Source organism: Trachemys scripta, chromosome 7, assembly GCF_013100865.1.
Source record: "Trachemys scripta elegans isolate TJP31775 chromosome 7, CAS_Tse_1.0, whole genome shotgun sequence".
Taxonomy (NCBI): Eukaryota; Metazoa; Chordata; order Testudines; family Emydidae; genus Trachemys; species Trachemys scripta.
The window spans coordinates 9,767,746-9,783,574 of record NC_048304.1 but is presented as its reverse complement, the minus strand read 5'-3'; the positions used below and the strand labels follow the sequence as shown (position 1 = coordinate 9,783,574).

Here is a 15,829-nt window from a genome sequence, read left to right as displayed (position 1 = left end):
TATTTTGCCTACTAATTACTATGTGTTTTCACACCTTTCCACACTGTTTTCCCCAATCACTACAAAGGCCTTAATCTTGCCATGAGATCCTCACATGCAGTAGCTAATTTCTGGATGGAGCCCCAAACATCCATAGAGAACCTTCCCAAGATGTTCATCAAAGGTTAAACTCAGTGCAGTGGATTTAATGTGGTGTTTGGGCAATTAAATGTTGTGGAAGATTTACTAGCTTTGCAATCTAAGCAATTTATTTATTTTTAAAAACAAGAAAACAGATTAATAGGAGAGAAGTGACACTGTGCATTTCTCCTAATTATTTCAGTTAATGCAGTAACTTCTGAAAAGCAAATGAAAGCATGTTTAAATGAAGCAACTGTAAATACCGTTCATTAGTAACTTATTTTCCCGTGAGCCTTGTGAAGTGTGATTTTTAAAGACTGCTTTGTCTGTTGAATAGTGTTAAGATTACAAGCACATTTTACATTCATGAGGCTGAAAGGCAAAAATGAAATGATCCTGCATTCCTTCAGATTGTTAACTATGTGACTAATTTCAATTAATATGCTTATCATACAGAACAGTTCATGTCTTCTTTCTAAAACATGTGTTGTTGTTGTTTACATCTTCTTCCATTCTTGTCTTTTGTGATACCCTCAAAACTATTTTCATTTTCAGGTTTTTTCTAGGGAGTAACGTGTATTTGTGTTCTCCAGTAACACTAGATAAAAAACTCGATTCAGATGGGAATCTGGGCAGGTTTTGCTAAAGCTTTTGAGTCTTGTCAATAAATAGGGTCACAAGATAACTTTGTGCTAATTAAATACAAGGTTCTATTAGGGTTAAAATATACCAGCAGGCTCCTTCCCCCCTATTAAAAAGCAGCAAAGAGTCCTGTGGCACCTTATAGACCAACAGATGTATTGGAGCATAAGCTTTCGTGGGTGAATACCCACTTCATCAGATGCATGTAGTGTCGCTTTTTACAGATCCAGACGAACACGGCTACCCCTCTGATACCTCCCCCCTATTGTCAGACAGTTTCGAACTACTAGCAAAAAACGTACATCTCGTGGTCTTCTGCAAAAATTGTGGCATGTCCTCTACTGTTCAAAAGGACTCGGAGCATTCGCAAAAAAAGAAAAAAAAATTGGCATAACATACTATTTGATGCATAAGATAACTAATGTGTCAAATGACTTGGTTTGTATAATACACTTCCTAGTCTCTGATACGATTTTCCTGTCTGTGAACATGTTGAGTCAATTTGTCAATTATTGACTAGAAGTGTGCCCCCTATGGTTTTGGGCATATCCTGTAGCATGTGCACAGACCTGTCCATTGTCTGCACTCACAAATTTGGTGGGTTCCTATTTTGAGGCCTACAGAAAATTCAAAGTTATGTGCCTCAAAAAAAAGTCAGGATTTTTTTTCTCTCCATCCTCAGCTGCATCCACACACCTCTGACATTTCTGATATCTGCTTTCCCTCATGGTCAGGGAGAAGAAGCCCCTTTCTCTTCCTCTCTCTGTGCGTGGAGGGTATAAGGATTCCAGGTCTCATCCTGGGGGAGACCTGGAAGCATTTTTCCCTGTTCTGACAGTGTTGGTTGGTCTCCCAGAAGATCCAGTGCCTCCACTCTATTTTGCCCAATTAAGCAAAGAGCACTCTTGAAATCTGTGCTCTACCTCAGGCAAAGGTGAAGCAACCGCCATTACACTCTCCTTGCAGACCTGGTGGTGTAAGCTCCTGTGTGAACGAGTAGAGCAGGGTATGAGGCACAGAGGACTAATGAGTCTGTCCTGTGAAATGTGGTAAACATTAACATCCCCACTCGTTAACTGTGGGGTTTGCTCCCTTTTCACCTCCAGTGTGAGCAGCACTGAGGGATAAAGTAAGGGCAGACCAAACCTTCTCCCAACACTGAAAGCAGTCCTAACCCTTCTGGCTGGTTCTGAACAGTTCAGTTAGCATTGCTGGGTTATTTTAAAATGTCGATGTGCCTCTGCCCTTTCTGCCTCCACCTGGGACCAGAAGCACCAATATTCTGAGCACAAATAGAGTGTGTTTTTCCATCATGGATAAAACCAGGCAACACCAGTAATCTGCGAAAAGTCTCATCTTCAGAGGTCCACAGCCTGACCTCCCAGCTAAAGGAGTTCAAGAAACTACTAGTGTTTCTGGATAACGAGTCTGACCCGCACCTCCGAACTACCCATCGCTCCCTGCTTATGCAGAGAATCAGGCCATTTGCCGAATTGTGGTTTGCAAGAAACAATTATATCAGGTGCTTCTTCTGTCCCACCTCTTCCCAAATAAATTGCTTTATTGCAATTAGAAGTTATCTCTATGGGGGAAGAGCTTGCCTTATTATTTTGCAAACTGCAGGAAATGTGAGCCAATCTTTACATTCCCTTAATCAAAATTAGTTTGCTGCATGTTGAATCAAAAAGATAAAAATAATCCTCTTTGTTAGAGTAGCTTTTAGGATCACATGCGATCAGATGTTTAGAGAGGTCAGCCTCGGAGAGAATTAAAAGGGAGGTTGTGCTCGTAGCTGGGTCGTTCCCTCATGCACATTTGTGCTCGAACAGCAATAATGGCAGCAAGTGAGGAACATCCCAAGAATCAGCAACAGCAGAGAGCACCAGGTGGGAAGCTCATTTGCATGAACTACCCTCCCCTGGGCTGTCTTGCCTCGTGCAGTCGTGGTGCTGATGGATTCTTTTTGCTTGACTGTAGCAGGAGGCTGACCTTTCCCCTGAATTAGGTTGACCACTGCAGAGCCAGCATCTGTGGCTTTCCGTGCTGGTACGTCTCAGAAAGCCATGGACGTTGGTTCACAGATGGGTAAAATGGTCTTTTGGTTTCAAAGGGTTGCTTCCTTTTAGACACCCTCCCCCCCCCCCCCCCCCCCCCCCCCCGGACCAGCAAACGAACTCCTCTCACGTCAGGACTTGACGTTGCTATATTCCCATCACTACATGATGGGATTGTGCTGGCCCAGAAGAGGTTTTAACATGCTGCAAGCCTGACTCGCTGATCATAGGACAGCCCTGTCAAAATGATCAAACATGAGCATAGAATAAATACTAGCAACCAGTAAATCTAGAATAAGAAGGAAAAGGTTTAACTGTTTATTCCCTTTCTACAAAGACCTACATTTAGAAGATGACTAAAACATGCCTATTACAGTACTTATCAGAAATAGAATCATGTCTGAATGGGATCAAATCTACAATATCTAAGATAATATCAGGGTTATCAGAGCATTAAAAAAATAGAAAACGCCATCCTAATTTACCCTGCCTTGTTAAATGTTAGATTTCTCTCACCAGTGCTAAAGTAACACAGCAAATATTATAGGGACGAGTTCATACTTCAGTTATGTTGGTGTACATTTAGAGTAACTCAGTTGGCTTCAGTGATGTTCCTCTGGATTTGCGCTGGCATAACTAAGAGAAAAATTTAACCCTCTGCAACCGCTCACACATCACTTCTCAGTCATGTCATGACGGTTTTGTGCTCTGGTAGAAAGGAATTCTCAATCAAGTGAATTTGCTCTACTTGCTTTTTTAACTTTTTTTTTTTTTTTTTTTTAAAGAAACACTATTATTTTTGAGGCTATCATGAAAGTAGAAAAGGTAAATTTGCTTTTTCCATGAATTGTAATATCCAAATGGGGAATAGCAGGAACTGTCCCCTCTCGTGCGCCAGTAGTCAATTCCATTTTGAACTCCTAAATCCTCATGCAAATCGTGTGACGTTTCCCCTGGTGGAGTCAGTGCACGACCTTTTTGAAAACACATTTTCAAAACCAGCAGTTGTAACACGTAAATGAGAAGAGTGTTTTTTGAATATGTGATTGTGTTGTGCCGTGTATAAAAATGTGAGACATTCTTCTTCATACACTTTTTCTGTGTCCTTGGCAGGCTTCAATGGCTGATAATAGTATACCTCTATACACTACTGCTTCCATGGGAAACCCCACTCTGGGCAATTTAGCCAATGCTATGAGGGAAGATCTTAATGGTGCAATGGAGCATACGAACAGTAATGAGAGTGACAGTAGTCCAGGACGTTCCCCTATGCAAGCAATGTAAGTAGAGCATATACGTGTGTGTTTGTTTAAATGTAACGGTGATATTCTTCAAAGATTGTGTCTGAAGTTCCAATCCTGGGCAGCAAAAGGAAAAGTCTGAGCTTCTGAAAATATTTAGGTTGATTAGAATCTAAAAGGGTCATTTACCAACTTCCACATAAAACCAATCAACTCAATCCAGTCTGACAAGTGCACACAGCTATAAAATTCTTAACTCACTTGCCATTCTCTTCGTTCAATCCCAGACCACAGAGCTACAAAAACACTCTTAGGCAACTTTATGAAAAGTTTTTGTTTGTTTCTACTTCAGACTACCCAGTAAACATGCTTGGTGGGGCGGAGCTGGGGGAATGAGTTTGTTTAGCTGGTTTGTAGTAATAATCAGCAAACAACAGTATTGCTTGGCATTAATGATGGCACATGTGAAGGTATGCATGATTTATAGATTGCTCTTAAAATATCAAATGGAAAATTAATAGGAGCATTATAGCAACAGACGGCAATATAACGAGTGCCTATATAACCACATGAAGTAATGGGCGATTACTGTCCATGCTAAATGTAAATGGCACCGGGGCAGAATGCTAGTACACGAAAGGATAAGCCAGGAATGGTGTGCTGCCCCTGTGGGCGTGTTCAGTATTTATGAGTGACTGAGTGAGTTTGCAAAGCTGTAAATTCTCCCCTCGCCCCCAAATTATATACGGGATAATTGGCAGCTGGAAAGGAAAGCCGAGTTTATAAGTCACGTAGTTCTCAAATTTTAAAAACTGTTTATTTGGAGCGGCTGACTACTTCTGTGAGTAAACATAGATGAAACACAGTGCTCTTATCCAGCGGTTCATTAAAATGGACTGTAAAATCATTGACTGAGTTACCAAAGCGCAAATTAAAAGAAAAAAGTCCCCAAAACCCAAGTAATTTGTAACCTTTTACTTCAAAGTAATTTGAATACAGGATTTATAAAAGTAGGTCTGAATCAAAAAGTAGAAAAACATTAACCTAATACCATCATAGTAATTAGTTATGAAACTAATTAGCATTTAATGGAGAGAAAAAAAGTTTCCCACCTGCATAATATGTTGTGGGGGAGCGGGAAAAGGGGCAGGAAGCTAACGCTCCGGATACTTTGATATGCCAGCGTTTTAAATCCGTGCACAGTGTGCTTTGAAAAATAATCTTTAAAGATGGCAACATTCATTTTTAATTCATAATTAATTTGAACATTGTCTTTTACCATTTACTTCAAAACATTTGAATCATGTGTTTAGCTTTTACAGTGATTGTTTGTGCAGTATTAATTATCTTTCCCAAAGTATTAATTATCTTTTCCCAAAGTAGCGTTACGTGACACACTGTTAGTGCTATCACAAATGGCAGTTTTAGTCACAATTGGTTATACTCTGCCCATGCCCACGTAGGGTTTTAGTGGAGGAGGAGGTGGAATTTTTTTCAAGAATCCTGGACTAACATACAGAAATGAATGTTTATAAATTTCCTTTCATCCATGGTTTTGTTTATTTTAAGGCTCAGGGCTAGTTCAGTTCATGTATTTCTTCTTTCACCTAAGATTTCATTGTTTTTGAAGGGAGTATGGGACGGGAAGTGTAACAGTAAGTGAAAAGCAGGGTAGATCATTTTCTAGAACCATATGCATAGCTGTGGCCTTTACTGCATTTAGTACCCCTTATTTACTACTTAGATACCAAGGTGAGAGGCACCTCAGAAATACGAGAGAGAAAGATTCTCACTGTCATCATCCACCAGAAAAACCCTTTTTGTGTTGTAATATGAAAATGATTGTTTCCTGAATGATTCCATAGTCTCAAATAGATACTGTGTGTTCCGTACTGAATATTTCCTTTTGTATAAGTAAAAATGCAGCAAGGTGTATGCCCTGATAGCAGCTTGTGGGCTTTCCCATTAAACAAGTGTTCTGAAATACTTTGAAAGGCCATGAAGCAGGATGCTGTTCAAACGTCACAGGGTTTACACTGTTTGCTAAATATAATTATATGTCAACATCAGATTTCCAGTGCAGACTATCAGTGTCATAGACAGTTACTCTTTGCAATATCTTATTTCCATTAAGTACACTTTATAATGACATTCTCTATTCTTTTCCAAAACATGCTTCTCTGCCATAATGCAAATTGTTTTTTAACAGTTCCAGTATATTGGAATAAATCAAGCCTTAAACTTTATCATAAGGTTTAGAAGACCTTGTTAACATGACAACTAAGCAAGTACAACACTTTAGCTGAAGTCTCATTACCATTCATTTCTTTCCTTTTTATGACACATTGAACTACTGCTACTCCCCCCCCCCCTTTTGAAACACTAGAAAGTAGTCACATAATTACAGCTTGGGGACATAACACTTTCATCCTGATATGCTCCAAAGGTAGCCACAAAGCAAACTATTCCATGCTGTGTGCACCACCAGAACACAGTGGCTTTAAACAACAGTCAGCTTTATTAAAAAGTCCTCTGTTCCCAGAGTGGACAAACAAAAGAATTACTCAAATGTGAAAAGAAGGGAAATCTGTGTTCGGTAAGGTTATTTATTGTTAACCCCTTCTGAAGCCTTAGACGTTCCAGTTAAATGAAATGTGTTAAAATTCTGTAACTAAACAAAAAAGACTTAGATTCCATTTATGAGATGTATTAAATAGGGATTCAAACTGGTTTGGAAAATTATAAAAATCTCCCCATTTCTGATCACTAACCTCTTTACACTGAACATAACTGGTAGTTTTGAGGTGTTTGAATAATAATCAGTGGGTTTTCATTTTCACATGCCAGTTTGCTGCTACCGCCAAAATACCACACAAGGGGCTGGATTGTGCTTTAGTTTGTTTTCCATGCAAATTTTCTGCTTGAAGTTTGGTTAGTTCAGATAAACGTACTAATTTGGGGAGATGATTCCTTCAAATTGGACTTTCACTCCTTTGACATTTACCCAACCTTAAGTCCCCGGGGGAAGGTGGGCTATATAGGTATGATATTAGAGCTTTGTGACTCTCTCTAGCTTTGTCTTACTTGGACTCATTCAGTCCTTTTCATTGGTTTCCATTCACTTGGCTTTGCATCCCCAGTGCTTTGTAAATTACTTCAGGGGACAAACCCAAACCTCAAAGTGAAACTCAGTCAAAACCACCCGGTTTCACATGCTTTCAAAACAAAACCATGAGCTGTCCTGTGGTTGCTTTGGAAAGGTTCAAGAACCTTTTGGAAAAACCTGGATTGTGTTTTCAGTTTTGCATTAAAGCAGGTGAGTTTGGCCTGATCTTGGATTTCCTAATGAAATTTTCAAACATTTCTACAAATTGAAAGGCATATCCTGGGGAAATCCATGGAACCAGGAAGAGGGGGAAAGATCGTCACCCACCATCCATTACTGTAGCCACAAGACTTTAGCAGCCACCATGGCTTTTGTGCAACCTCTTTTTCTGTGTAGTTGTGGCTCCAACTACCTGACCACACCCTAGATCCTTTTCTGTGGTGGCATGCAGGTTGACCTCATAGAGCACAACAGCGCAGTAGGCAAGTTATGCATTAACGTGCATCGGCATCCCCAGCTCTTCCCACCCCCAAATCTCCAAAGCAAAATGGCGTGAGTTCTGCTGAATCTAATGCCCTGGGGACAAACTAAACCAGATTTGGCCTAAGAAACTATTATGCTGATTGGAAATGAGACCGATCAATTATATACAAGGACTGTTGTTTTTGAGATACTTAACAATTACACAGGTGCAGCCAGTGTCTACCCTATCTGCTGACACATCTTTGTTAGAGCTTGGTGATAGTGCATAAGCTTAATAGATTGGTTAGATGTGCTGGCACTTTAATATGTGAACAATAGCCTGGGAAATTCCACATCCAGTGGAAGAGGCCCTCCCCCATCACCATTTCAGGTTCATAAAACATCAACGTGTCCTTACTTTTGAAAAAACGACCTGTATTCATTTTTCACAAATAACAAAAAACAATATTTAAAACCAAAATGGCAGCGAAGACAAAAACACAATGAGCAAGACTTTTAAATGAATACAATAATCAATATTACCGCCATCAGTGTAAAGGAATGTAGAAATTACTTGTTCGGTTTTTTTTCAAATTCTCACCCAGAAAAAGCCCAGTGCATGTTCATATAACACTGGTGTATTCTAGTTAGAAATATAATTGATCTCTTTGTGTTGTTGTCTCAGGTCCCAATCAACAAAGCACTTAGCACATGCTTAACTTTAAACATGTGATTATCCCCATTGACTTCAGTGAAACTTCTTATGGTCTTTGCTGGATCAGGCCCTGATTCCTAACAACTTGTTTTGAGTCTTCTCCCATGTGCCTTTCTCTGTTCTTCCACGGTTGTGTCAAAACTAAACTATCTGAAAAACCACCTCTCTCCTTGTGACAGCTGAGCTCTGCTGAGGTCCTAAATAGAAAAAAATCAGGGGCCAGTGTGTGGGAGTATTTTCACTAGTAACTGGGGGATTTGCTTCCCACTGGTCCATCAAATAATGAGTGTGTTGACACTTTAGGACATAGTGTGAGGCCCATCTGTTTTCATAGATGTTTGCCTGGGTGTGGTGGAAGTATGTGTTTACTTTTAGGAGATCCTATACCAGGGATCGGCAACCTTTGGTCCGCGGCCCACCAGGCTAAGCACTCTGGCGGGCCAGGCCGGTTTGTTTACCTGCCGCATCCGCAGGTTTGGCCGATCGCAGCTCCCACTGGCCGTGGTTCGCTGCTCCAGGCCAATGGGGGCTGCGGGAAGCGGCGCAGGACAAGGGATGTGCTGGCCGCGGGTTCCCATAGCCCCCATTGGCCTGGAACGGCGAACCCGCGGCCAGTGGGAGTCGCTATCGGCCGAACCTGCGGACGCGGCAGGTAAACAAACCGGCCCGTCCCGCCAGGGGGCTTACCCTGGTGGGCCACATGCCAAAGGTTTCCAATCCCTGTCCTATACCCAGGTCCAAAGATCAGCAGCTAATGTATGTTTCACTATGTATTGCACACGCCCCCAGAGACATGCTGGTATGGCACATTTTCATAAACTGAAAAAATAAATAAATGTGTTCAATAAGCTCTAATATGCCTCTGTGATGGGATCATTTCTCCCTGCTGTTCCTATACAGGATGGGATGCAAGGTGTAGCTAATTCCCACATATTGATCTAGTTGCTTTTGCAACTCAAGAAGTTGAAGTGGGATTGAAAGGTATTCACAGCTGATACTAGAAATCTGTGTAGTCAGCCAGGTGGATGCTTCCAAACCTAATCCAGTTTCAAACTGAAACCAATATCTAGAGTATCATGACTTTTGAAGTACACGTTTACTAGGTGGTCCGCCTGCAAAGATATCAGATAGCTTGAAATATACAAGTTTCTCTTTGGCTTGTTTGCTGGCTGCAGAACATAATTTTCTCATTCAGCCCAGTCAGGGGCTCCCAAAGGGGTCCTGCCTTCTGGTAACACATGTGAATACACATTGTGGGCTAGTGTATAAAGCACTGGACTGGGAATCAAGAGACGTGGGTTTCATTCCCAGATCTGCCACCATTATTCTTCTTTATTTATGTTACTGTAGCATCTATGAGTCCTAGTCATGAAACAGGGCCCCTATTGTGCTAGGTGCTGTAAAAACACAAAGCAGAAAGATGGTCCTGGCTAGGTGACCTAGGACAAGTCACTTTGCCGCCCCCGGCCTCAGTTTCCCCATCTGTAAAATGGGGATAACAATACTGAGCTCCTTGGTTAAAGCACGTTAAGATCTACTGATCCAAAACACTATATAAGACCTAGGTGGTGGTGGTGGTGTTATTATTACACGTTTGTCTTGCTGCATTGGCTCTTTTCCTTGCACATCCATGCGCAACAACTGAGTTTACAAGATAGGCAATCGTGTTCACTACTAGTTCAGAAACGAGGATTGGATCCTTAGTTTGAAAATATGTTTTTTTCTGTATCATGTGCAGGCAAGTGAAACAGAAATCATTTTCATTCCCATCTAGCCAGAATTATAAAGGGAAGGGTATTGATTTTAAACCTTTTATTGTAACCTGATGCTTTGTAAGAAGAAAAAAGTTCTTAACCAGGAATGTTTGCACTTATGATTAAGTCTTTCTTTACATAGCCTACATGAAAGGGTTAAATCAGGCTGGCTAGAGAACAACCCAGACTGTGGGAGGTGGATAGCAACTCAACGAGAAACAGAATGGGACCTGAACTCATTAACACTTTATTTTAAGGGATTGCCTGCAATATCAATTATTTAGGAAGCAAACAGGGTCTCCATTGGCGTGTCGCGTTATTAATACTTGATAATGTCAATAAAATCCTACTTTCCTATGAAGTCCCACCAACAAGACAGTATTGACTCACATGGCTGTTTTACATATCAAAAGCTACTGAACAAAAAAAGTAATTTGTATTTGTAAAGGGTTTGTTGTAAATACGATTTACGAACAACATTTTTCAATTGTTATCATACCCGTTTGGAATGACCAACCCACATTCCCCTGCGGGTTATTCATGTGCTAGTCTATAATGAGAAATTTGGCAGATCTCATCTCTTTAGTGCATCCTTGTGCCCACCATGAGTTGAGGATCATGTTCTGCCTTGTTTACAGCTGACAGTGTTATTATTCTCGTTAGGGCTTTGCTTTCTTATCATATTGTTGTGTTGAGCGAGCCTTTTCCTCTCCGTTTGTGTTTCCTGGCAGAGCTTTTCTTCCCTTATTGACAGTTTGTAAAAATATGCATTAATTTGGAGTTTAAAGCATGTATCATGGTGTCTCTTTGCTGTGTTTGCTTGAAGTTGATTAATGATAGAACCTCGCTTGGGGTCGTCCTCTGGAGAGTTCTCTCACAGGTTCTGCATGTTAACTAGAAAAGCAGAACACACAGCAAGCCATGATTAGCCCAGCCTCCACCACCTCAGTGGGTTGACAAACCACTATTTTGCTTTACTATGCTTATTTCACTTATTTAACTGAAGATTGTGTTAATCAACTTAATACGTCAGTTGAGAGTATATTCTCTAAATCCTGTGAATAAACCATATATAAGAAAGTGCTCCTCCCAGGATAGGTTCCCACTGAAGCTAAGTAATTGTAGGCACATTCTTAGGCATACGCTTTTTGGTGTTTTTTTTTTTTCTTTAGCAGCAAACCCAAAAGTTCAGGGCCTGCATTTCATACGTGCTGAGCACCCACAACTCCTGTAGAAGTTAGTCAGGGCTGCCCAGTGCTCAGCATCTCTGGAAATCAGGCCTTCAATTTCTCCAAAAAATGTCAGTATTGCCACAGCAGGACAAAGTCATTTTTAAACAGGGAAGTTGCTGATTGACTGTTTTAATTTTCCTAGGCACCCTGTGCATGTCAAAGAAGAACCGTTGGATCCAGACGAAAACGAAGGCCCGCTATCCTTAGTGACAACAGCCAATCACAGTCCAGATTTTGATCATGACAGAGATTATGAAGATGAACCTGTAAATGAGGACATAGAATGAGTATGTCTGACGTCATTATCCTGAGAATGAAGATTGGAAAAACACGTCAAATTTAGCTGTGAAATCTCTCCATTATTGTACAGTCTGGAGGATTTTCAGTACACTTTGACAACTATGAAATATGTTAACTCTTAGTGCCATCAAGTATCCCATTTGGGAGTATTTTTGATTTTTCTACTTTTTGTTGAAAAAAGGAATTTGTACTCTGTGCATTGGATGGACTTGTTTGGTACTTGGGATTTTCCTCTCTTACAGTCAACATCAGTGTTGTAAATTTGCTAAACTGATTCACTTACTCACATTTAGCAGCAGGTTTTGGACTGCAGTCCTGCCAATTTTGGACACTGAGGACATCAAACTCTGAGCATGTACACCTAAACTGCAGATCAAGCCTTTGCCCAGATTTTAAGGATTCCAATGGACAACATATTTGCACAGTACTGCATGTTGGTTATCACTGCCTTTACTCCTTTTTTTTTTTTTTTTTTTTTTCTTCTTTGCTTCCATTTGGGATGGGGAAGGCATGTGTGTGTGCGCGCGCGTGTGTGTGTATGTGTACTGGCGAGGGGTTACAAGAAATATTATCCCAAACTTTTTAATGTATTGCTTTTATTCCCACCCCCACCCCCTTCTGCTCTACCATTTTAAGTTCTGACCTCAGGCCACATCTCGGCCCAGGGCCTTTTGAAGGCCTAATGTTTTCTGTACTTTGTGATGAATGTTAATAGGTGTTTTTATTATACGAAGCTGAATGTCATTGAATTGTTTGTAGTTTTTTCCGTCATTCATTCCAGTCTCCTTCAGATGCCACCATGTTTTCTTTAGCTATGGAAAACATTCCATTTTGGTGTCTGTTTTTTTTAAAAGGTCCCAAATGCTGCACTGTACACACCGAAGGGTCGTCCAACAGAGAGAGAGAGAAAAGAAGTACTGTAAGAATGAGAATGAATGACAGATGAACACAAAAATACTGTAGGAAGCAACATAAATTCATTCCACAAAGCAGTGTTTTTTTTATTTTTGGTTTTGGTTTTTGATTTTTTGGCAGCAATGGTGAATATTAGCAAATGCCACAAAATTGAACAGCACAAAGAAACATATGCAGCACCAACAGAATTCACTTCATTAGAGAATGAATACTACAGTGGCAGGCTCTCAGTTGTTTAACATGAGTTTTAATGGGCCAACAAATCTTTCTGGAATATCTAAGATTACCAAGATGGGTACCTATACATTTATTATTATTTTTCATTTGCGAATAGTGGTTGGAAAGATGACTTCATTAAACTGTTGTAATACATGGCGATGTTTCTCAGTTAAACATCAGTTCAGGATTGCTTGGTGGCATTAATCTGTTCGAATACAAATTAGATTTCAGATTGAACTTGTTATGGCAGTTAATAAGGACTGAGCCCACTAATGCTAAAGTGTTAATAATTTCAACTGTGCAAATTCTGTACTGCAGTTAAGATTGTTATGCAATATTACACCAGCCAGTATCAAAACCTCACAGTAGAAAACAGTAAACAGTGGGATGGGGGGGAAGGAAATAGCACTGGGGCTTGTTTGGTAAAACTAGCAGTGCTCTTCAAAGCAAACATTACATACAGAAAGCTGTTGTTACAGGTCAGTACACCTCAGTCACCAAACACCTAAACACTTTCATTCTGCAACCACTTTTCTGTCACTCATTTATTTATGTAGGACTGTAGCTTTTTGTTTAATTATTATTATTTCAAAAAAAGCCTTTCAGAGCTTAATTTATATTCTTCTTTGTACCTTTCCCCCCCTAAAATTACCAAAGATATTACACAAAGGTAAATTATGTTCTCTATTATATGCTTTATCTTATGAAGCCAAATATCCTCTTATTGTTGATCAAGGGAGGTTGAAGAATTTAGAGGGAAATGACAAGATATGGGCTATTGCTAACCTGAGAGGGAAACTGCTCCTTTATTCTAGTAAATTTAGATGGCCAAGCAGATGACTGAACCAAAGTTACTTTTTATTCGTATTCCTTTACAGCGACCAAACCGAAATTCTGTAAAGAGAAATCGAGAAGAGCTTTTGGACTAAAACTAGGAAACAGTGTTACAGGGGGAGCCATAAGAAGGGAGCTGGAGAAAGCAAGTGCAGTTATTGTGCAGAAAATTGGAGTATCAAATAAAGGAGACAGTTTAATAAAATACAAAAGAGAACAGAAAAGCTCCCACAATTTTACTGGACCACATAATAGTATTCCTAGAATTTAAAAAAATATATATTTTTTGGGGTCTTTGTTTTTACAGATTGTATGCCACTTTTGTTTAAGGATTGTGCTAAAATGACTGCTTTAATTTTGGTTTATCTTGGCACATTTGCTGAGTTTTGTTTAGTTTTTGATCAGCATTTTTCATAAGGAAATAACACTCCTGTCCACACATAAGCTTTGGTACAAGAAATTTTATTGGCAGTTACTTTTCTGAAGTTCAACTCTGCATTCTGTTTTTAAAAGAGAGAAAAGAAAAGGGGAAAAAAAGGGCAGTCTGTGGTCATTTGAAACTTTTTTTTTTTTTAATTATATCCAGGCAGCTTCATGATGTGCCGGCAGTAGCCAGATGGGGATCATGAGAAGTGGTCCCTGTGCTTCTAAACTGAGTGGTTCGCTGGTTAGTTCGGTATTCAAAAGAGGATAAAAATCTGGTAGATTAGTTCATTCTCAGCATGTGTAGCTAGACATGAGTAAAGATAACAGCATGAGAAACTGTTAGTACGCATACCTCAGTTCAAACTGTTAGGGAATGAGTAAATAAAAAATACATTTCACTCAGTTGCACTTAGTTGTATGTCTTGCATGCTTAGTCTAAAGACTGTAGCAAAATAAAGAAAGAAAAAGAGAAAAAGAAATAAACATTAGATTTTAACATATCTGGCAGGTGTCACAGCCTTGCAGAAGAACCAACTGAAAATCTCAGGCTTTACATCAAGCAAACTTCACTATGATTTTTACAGTTCTGATTCTGTATCCCTTTGGATATACAGTTGCTTCTTTAGGGTGGGGTTTATTATGTTGTACATATATATCCCAATGTGTCTGTGTGAGCCTTTGTCTTTTTTGGGGGGGAGGAGGGAGAAAAGGGGAAAAGGTCCTTTTTTTTTTTTTAGATACCATTCCTCAAAAGGAATAAATGCATACCTGTTTGTCAAAACACCTTTTGCTTTTTGTGCAACTGCTTTATATTAACTATACTAAAAAAAAAATAGCTTTGGAAAAAAAAACTACTGTATGTAATGGAATTGCAGAATATGCTGCACGTGTATTTTATTTAGTTATCCTTGCTTTAAGAATATTGGATGACATTGCTGACATGTGGGAGAAAATCCCTGACTTTTTTTTTTTTTTTTTTTTTTTTGCTTTTAAATTGTAACATAGTTGACAGATTATTTTTTTCTCCTGTTATCATTGATCGAAGCCTCTTTTGTACAGTTTGTGTTAAGCTGGGGAATTTTTTTGTTTGTTTGGGTTTTTTTATACTTTCCCACCCCTTCTGTTATCTTACCACTGCCATTTCTGGCTGTCTTAAACAAAGGTTCATACATTTGAAAAGTAAAAAAAAAAAAAAAAAAGTTGTTTTAAAAATGTTTTTCTCCTGCTGCAGTAAATATTTTGCATGATGAATTCCAGGGTCACACTTTCAAAGTTTATCAGTGAAGTAGTGATTAATAATGGGGCGTGTCAAACTATTGAACTTTTGTATAAAGAAAAAAAAAACTTTACAAGGTGCCAAGATGTAAAGACAATTTGTTACATGTTTTTTTTCTCAAAGAAAAGCGTACATTATGAAAGTAGTACCATGTATCAGGTAAATCGCTGTCAGGAATGAGAGTCAAAGCCTTCCTTGTCCACAAAGAAAAGTTTGTAAATGTAAAACCTGTTAGGTTTCTGCATTTGACTAGAAGTGATATGAAAAATCAAGGCTTATGTAGAACAACGGTGACCACAAAATATTACCTTTTTTGATTGTCGCTTATGAGAGTTCAAGTATAATTCCCAGCACTCTTCTTAAACTCAGATTTTGGGAGAGAGAATGGGGCAGGGATTGTGATTCTACAGATACTGCAGATCATTAGATATTTTATATATGCGTATGTATAAAAGTTTTTAAAAATAATTTTAAACTATTGTAGTTTTCAGATTGCCAACAAGCTACATTCCTTATAGCGTGGAGAATGTGTT

At 39.3% G+C, this 15,829-nt stretch overlaps 1 protein-coding gene across 20 annotated transcripts in view; it reads left to right on the top strand.

Moving 5' to 3' along the window:
* FOXP1 (forkhead box P1) overlaps nt 1–15,201 on the top strand; it is a 518,592-nt gene extending 503,391 nt beyond the window's left edge. For 10 of the 20 annotated variants that reach the window (XM_034777591.1, XM_034777590.1, XM_034777582.1 and 7 more), the window contains 2 exons: nt 3,930–4,096; nt 11,469–15,201. In XM_034777591.1, the coding sequence (XP_034633482.1) occupies nt 3,930–4,096; nt 11,469–11,613 (312 nt within the window). In that variant the 3' untranslated portion in view covers nt 11,614–15,201. The remainder of the gene's footprint in view (nt 1–3,929; nt 4,097–11,468) is intronic. The other 10 variants (XM_034777573.1, XM_034777571.1, XM_034777572.1 and 7 more) reach the window with 1 other exon arrangement.
* The last annotated feature ends 628 nt before the right edge of the window (nt 15,202–15,829 follow it).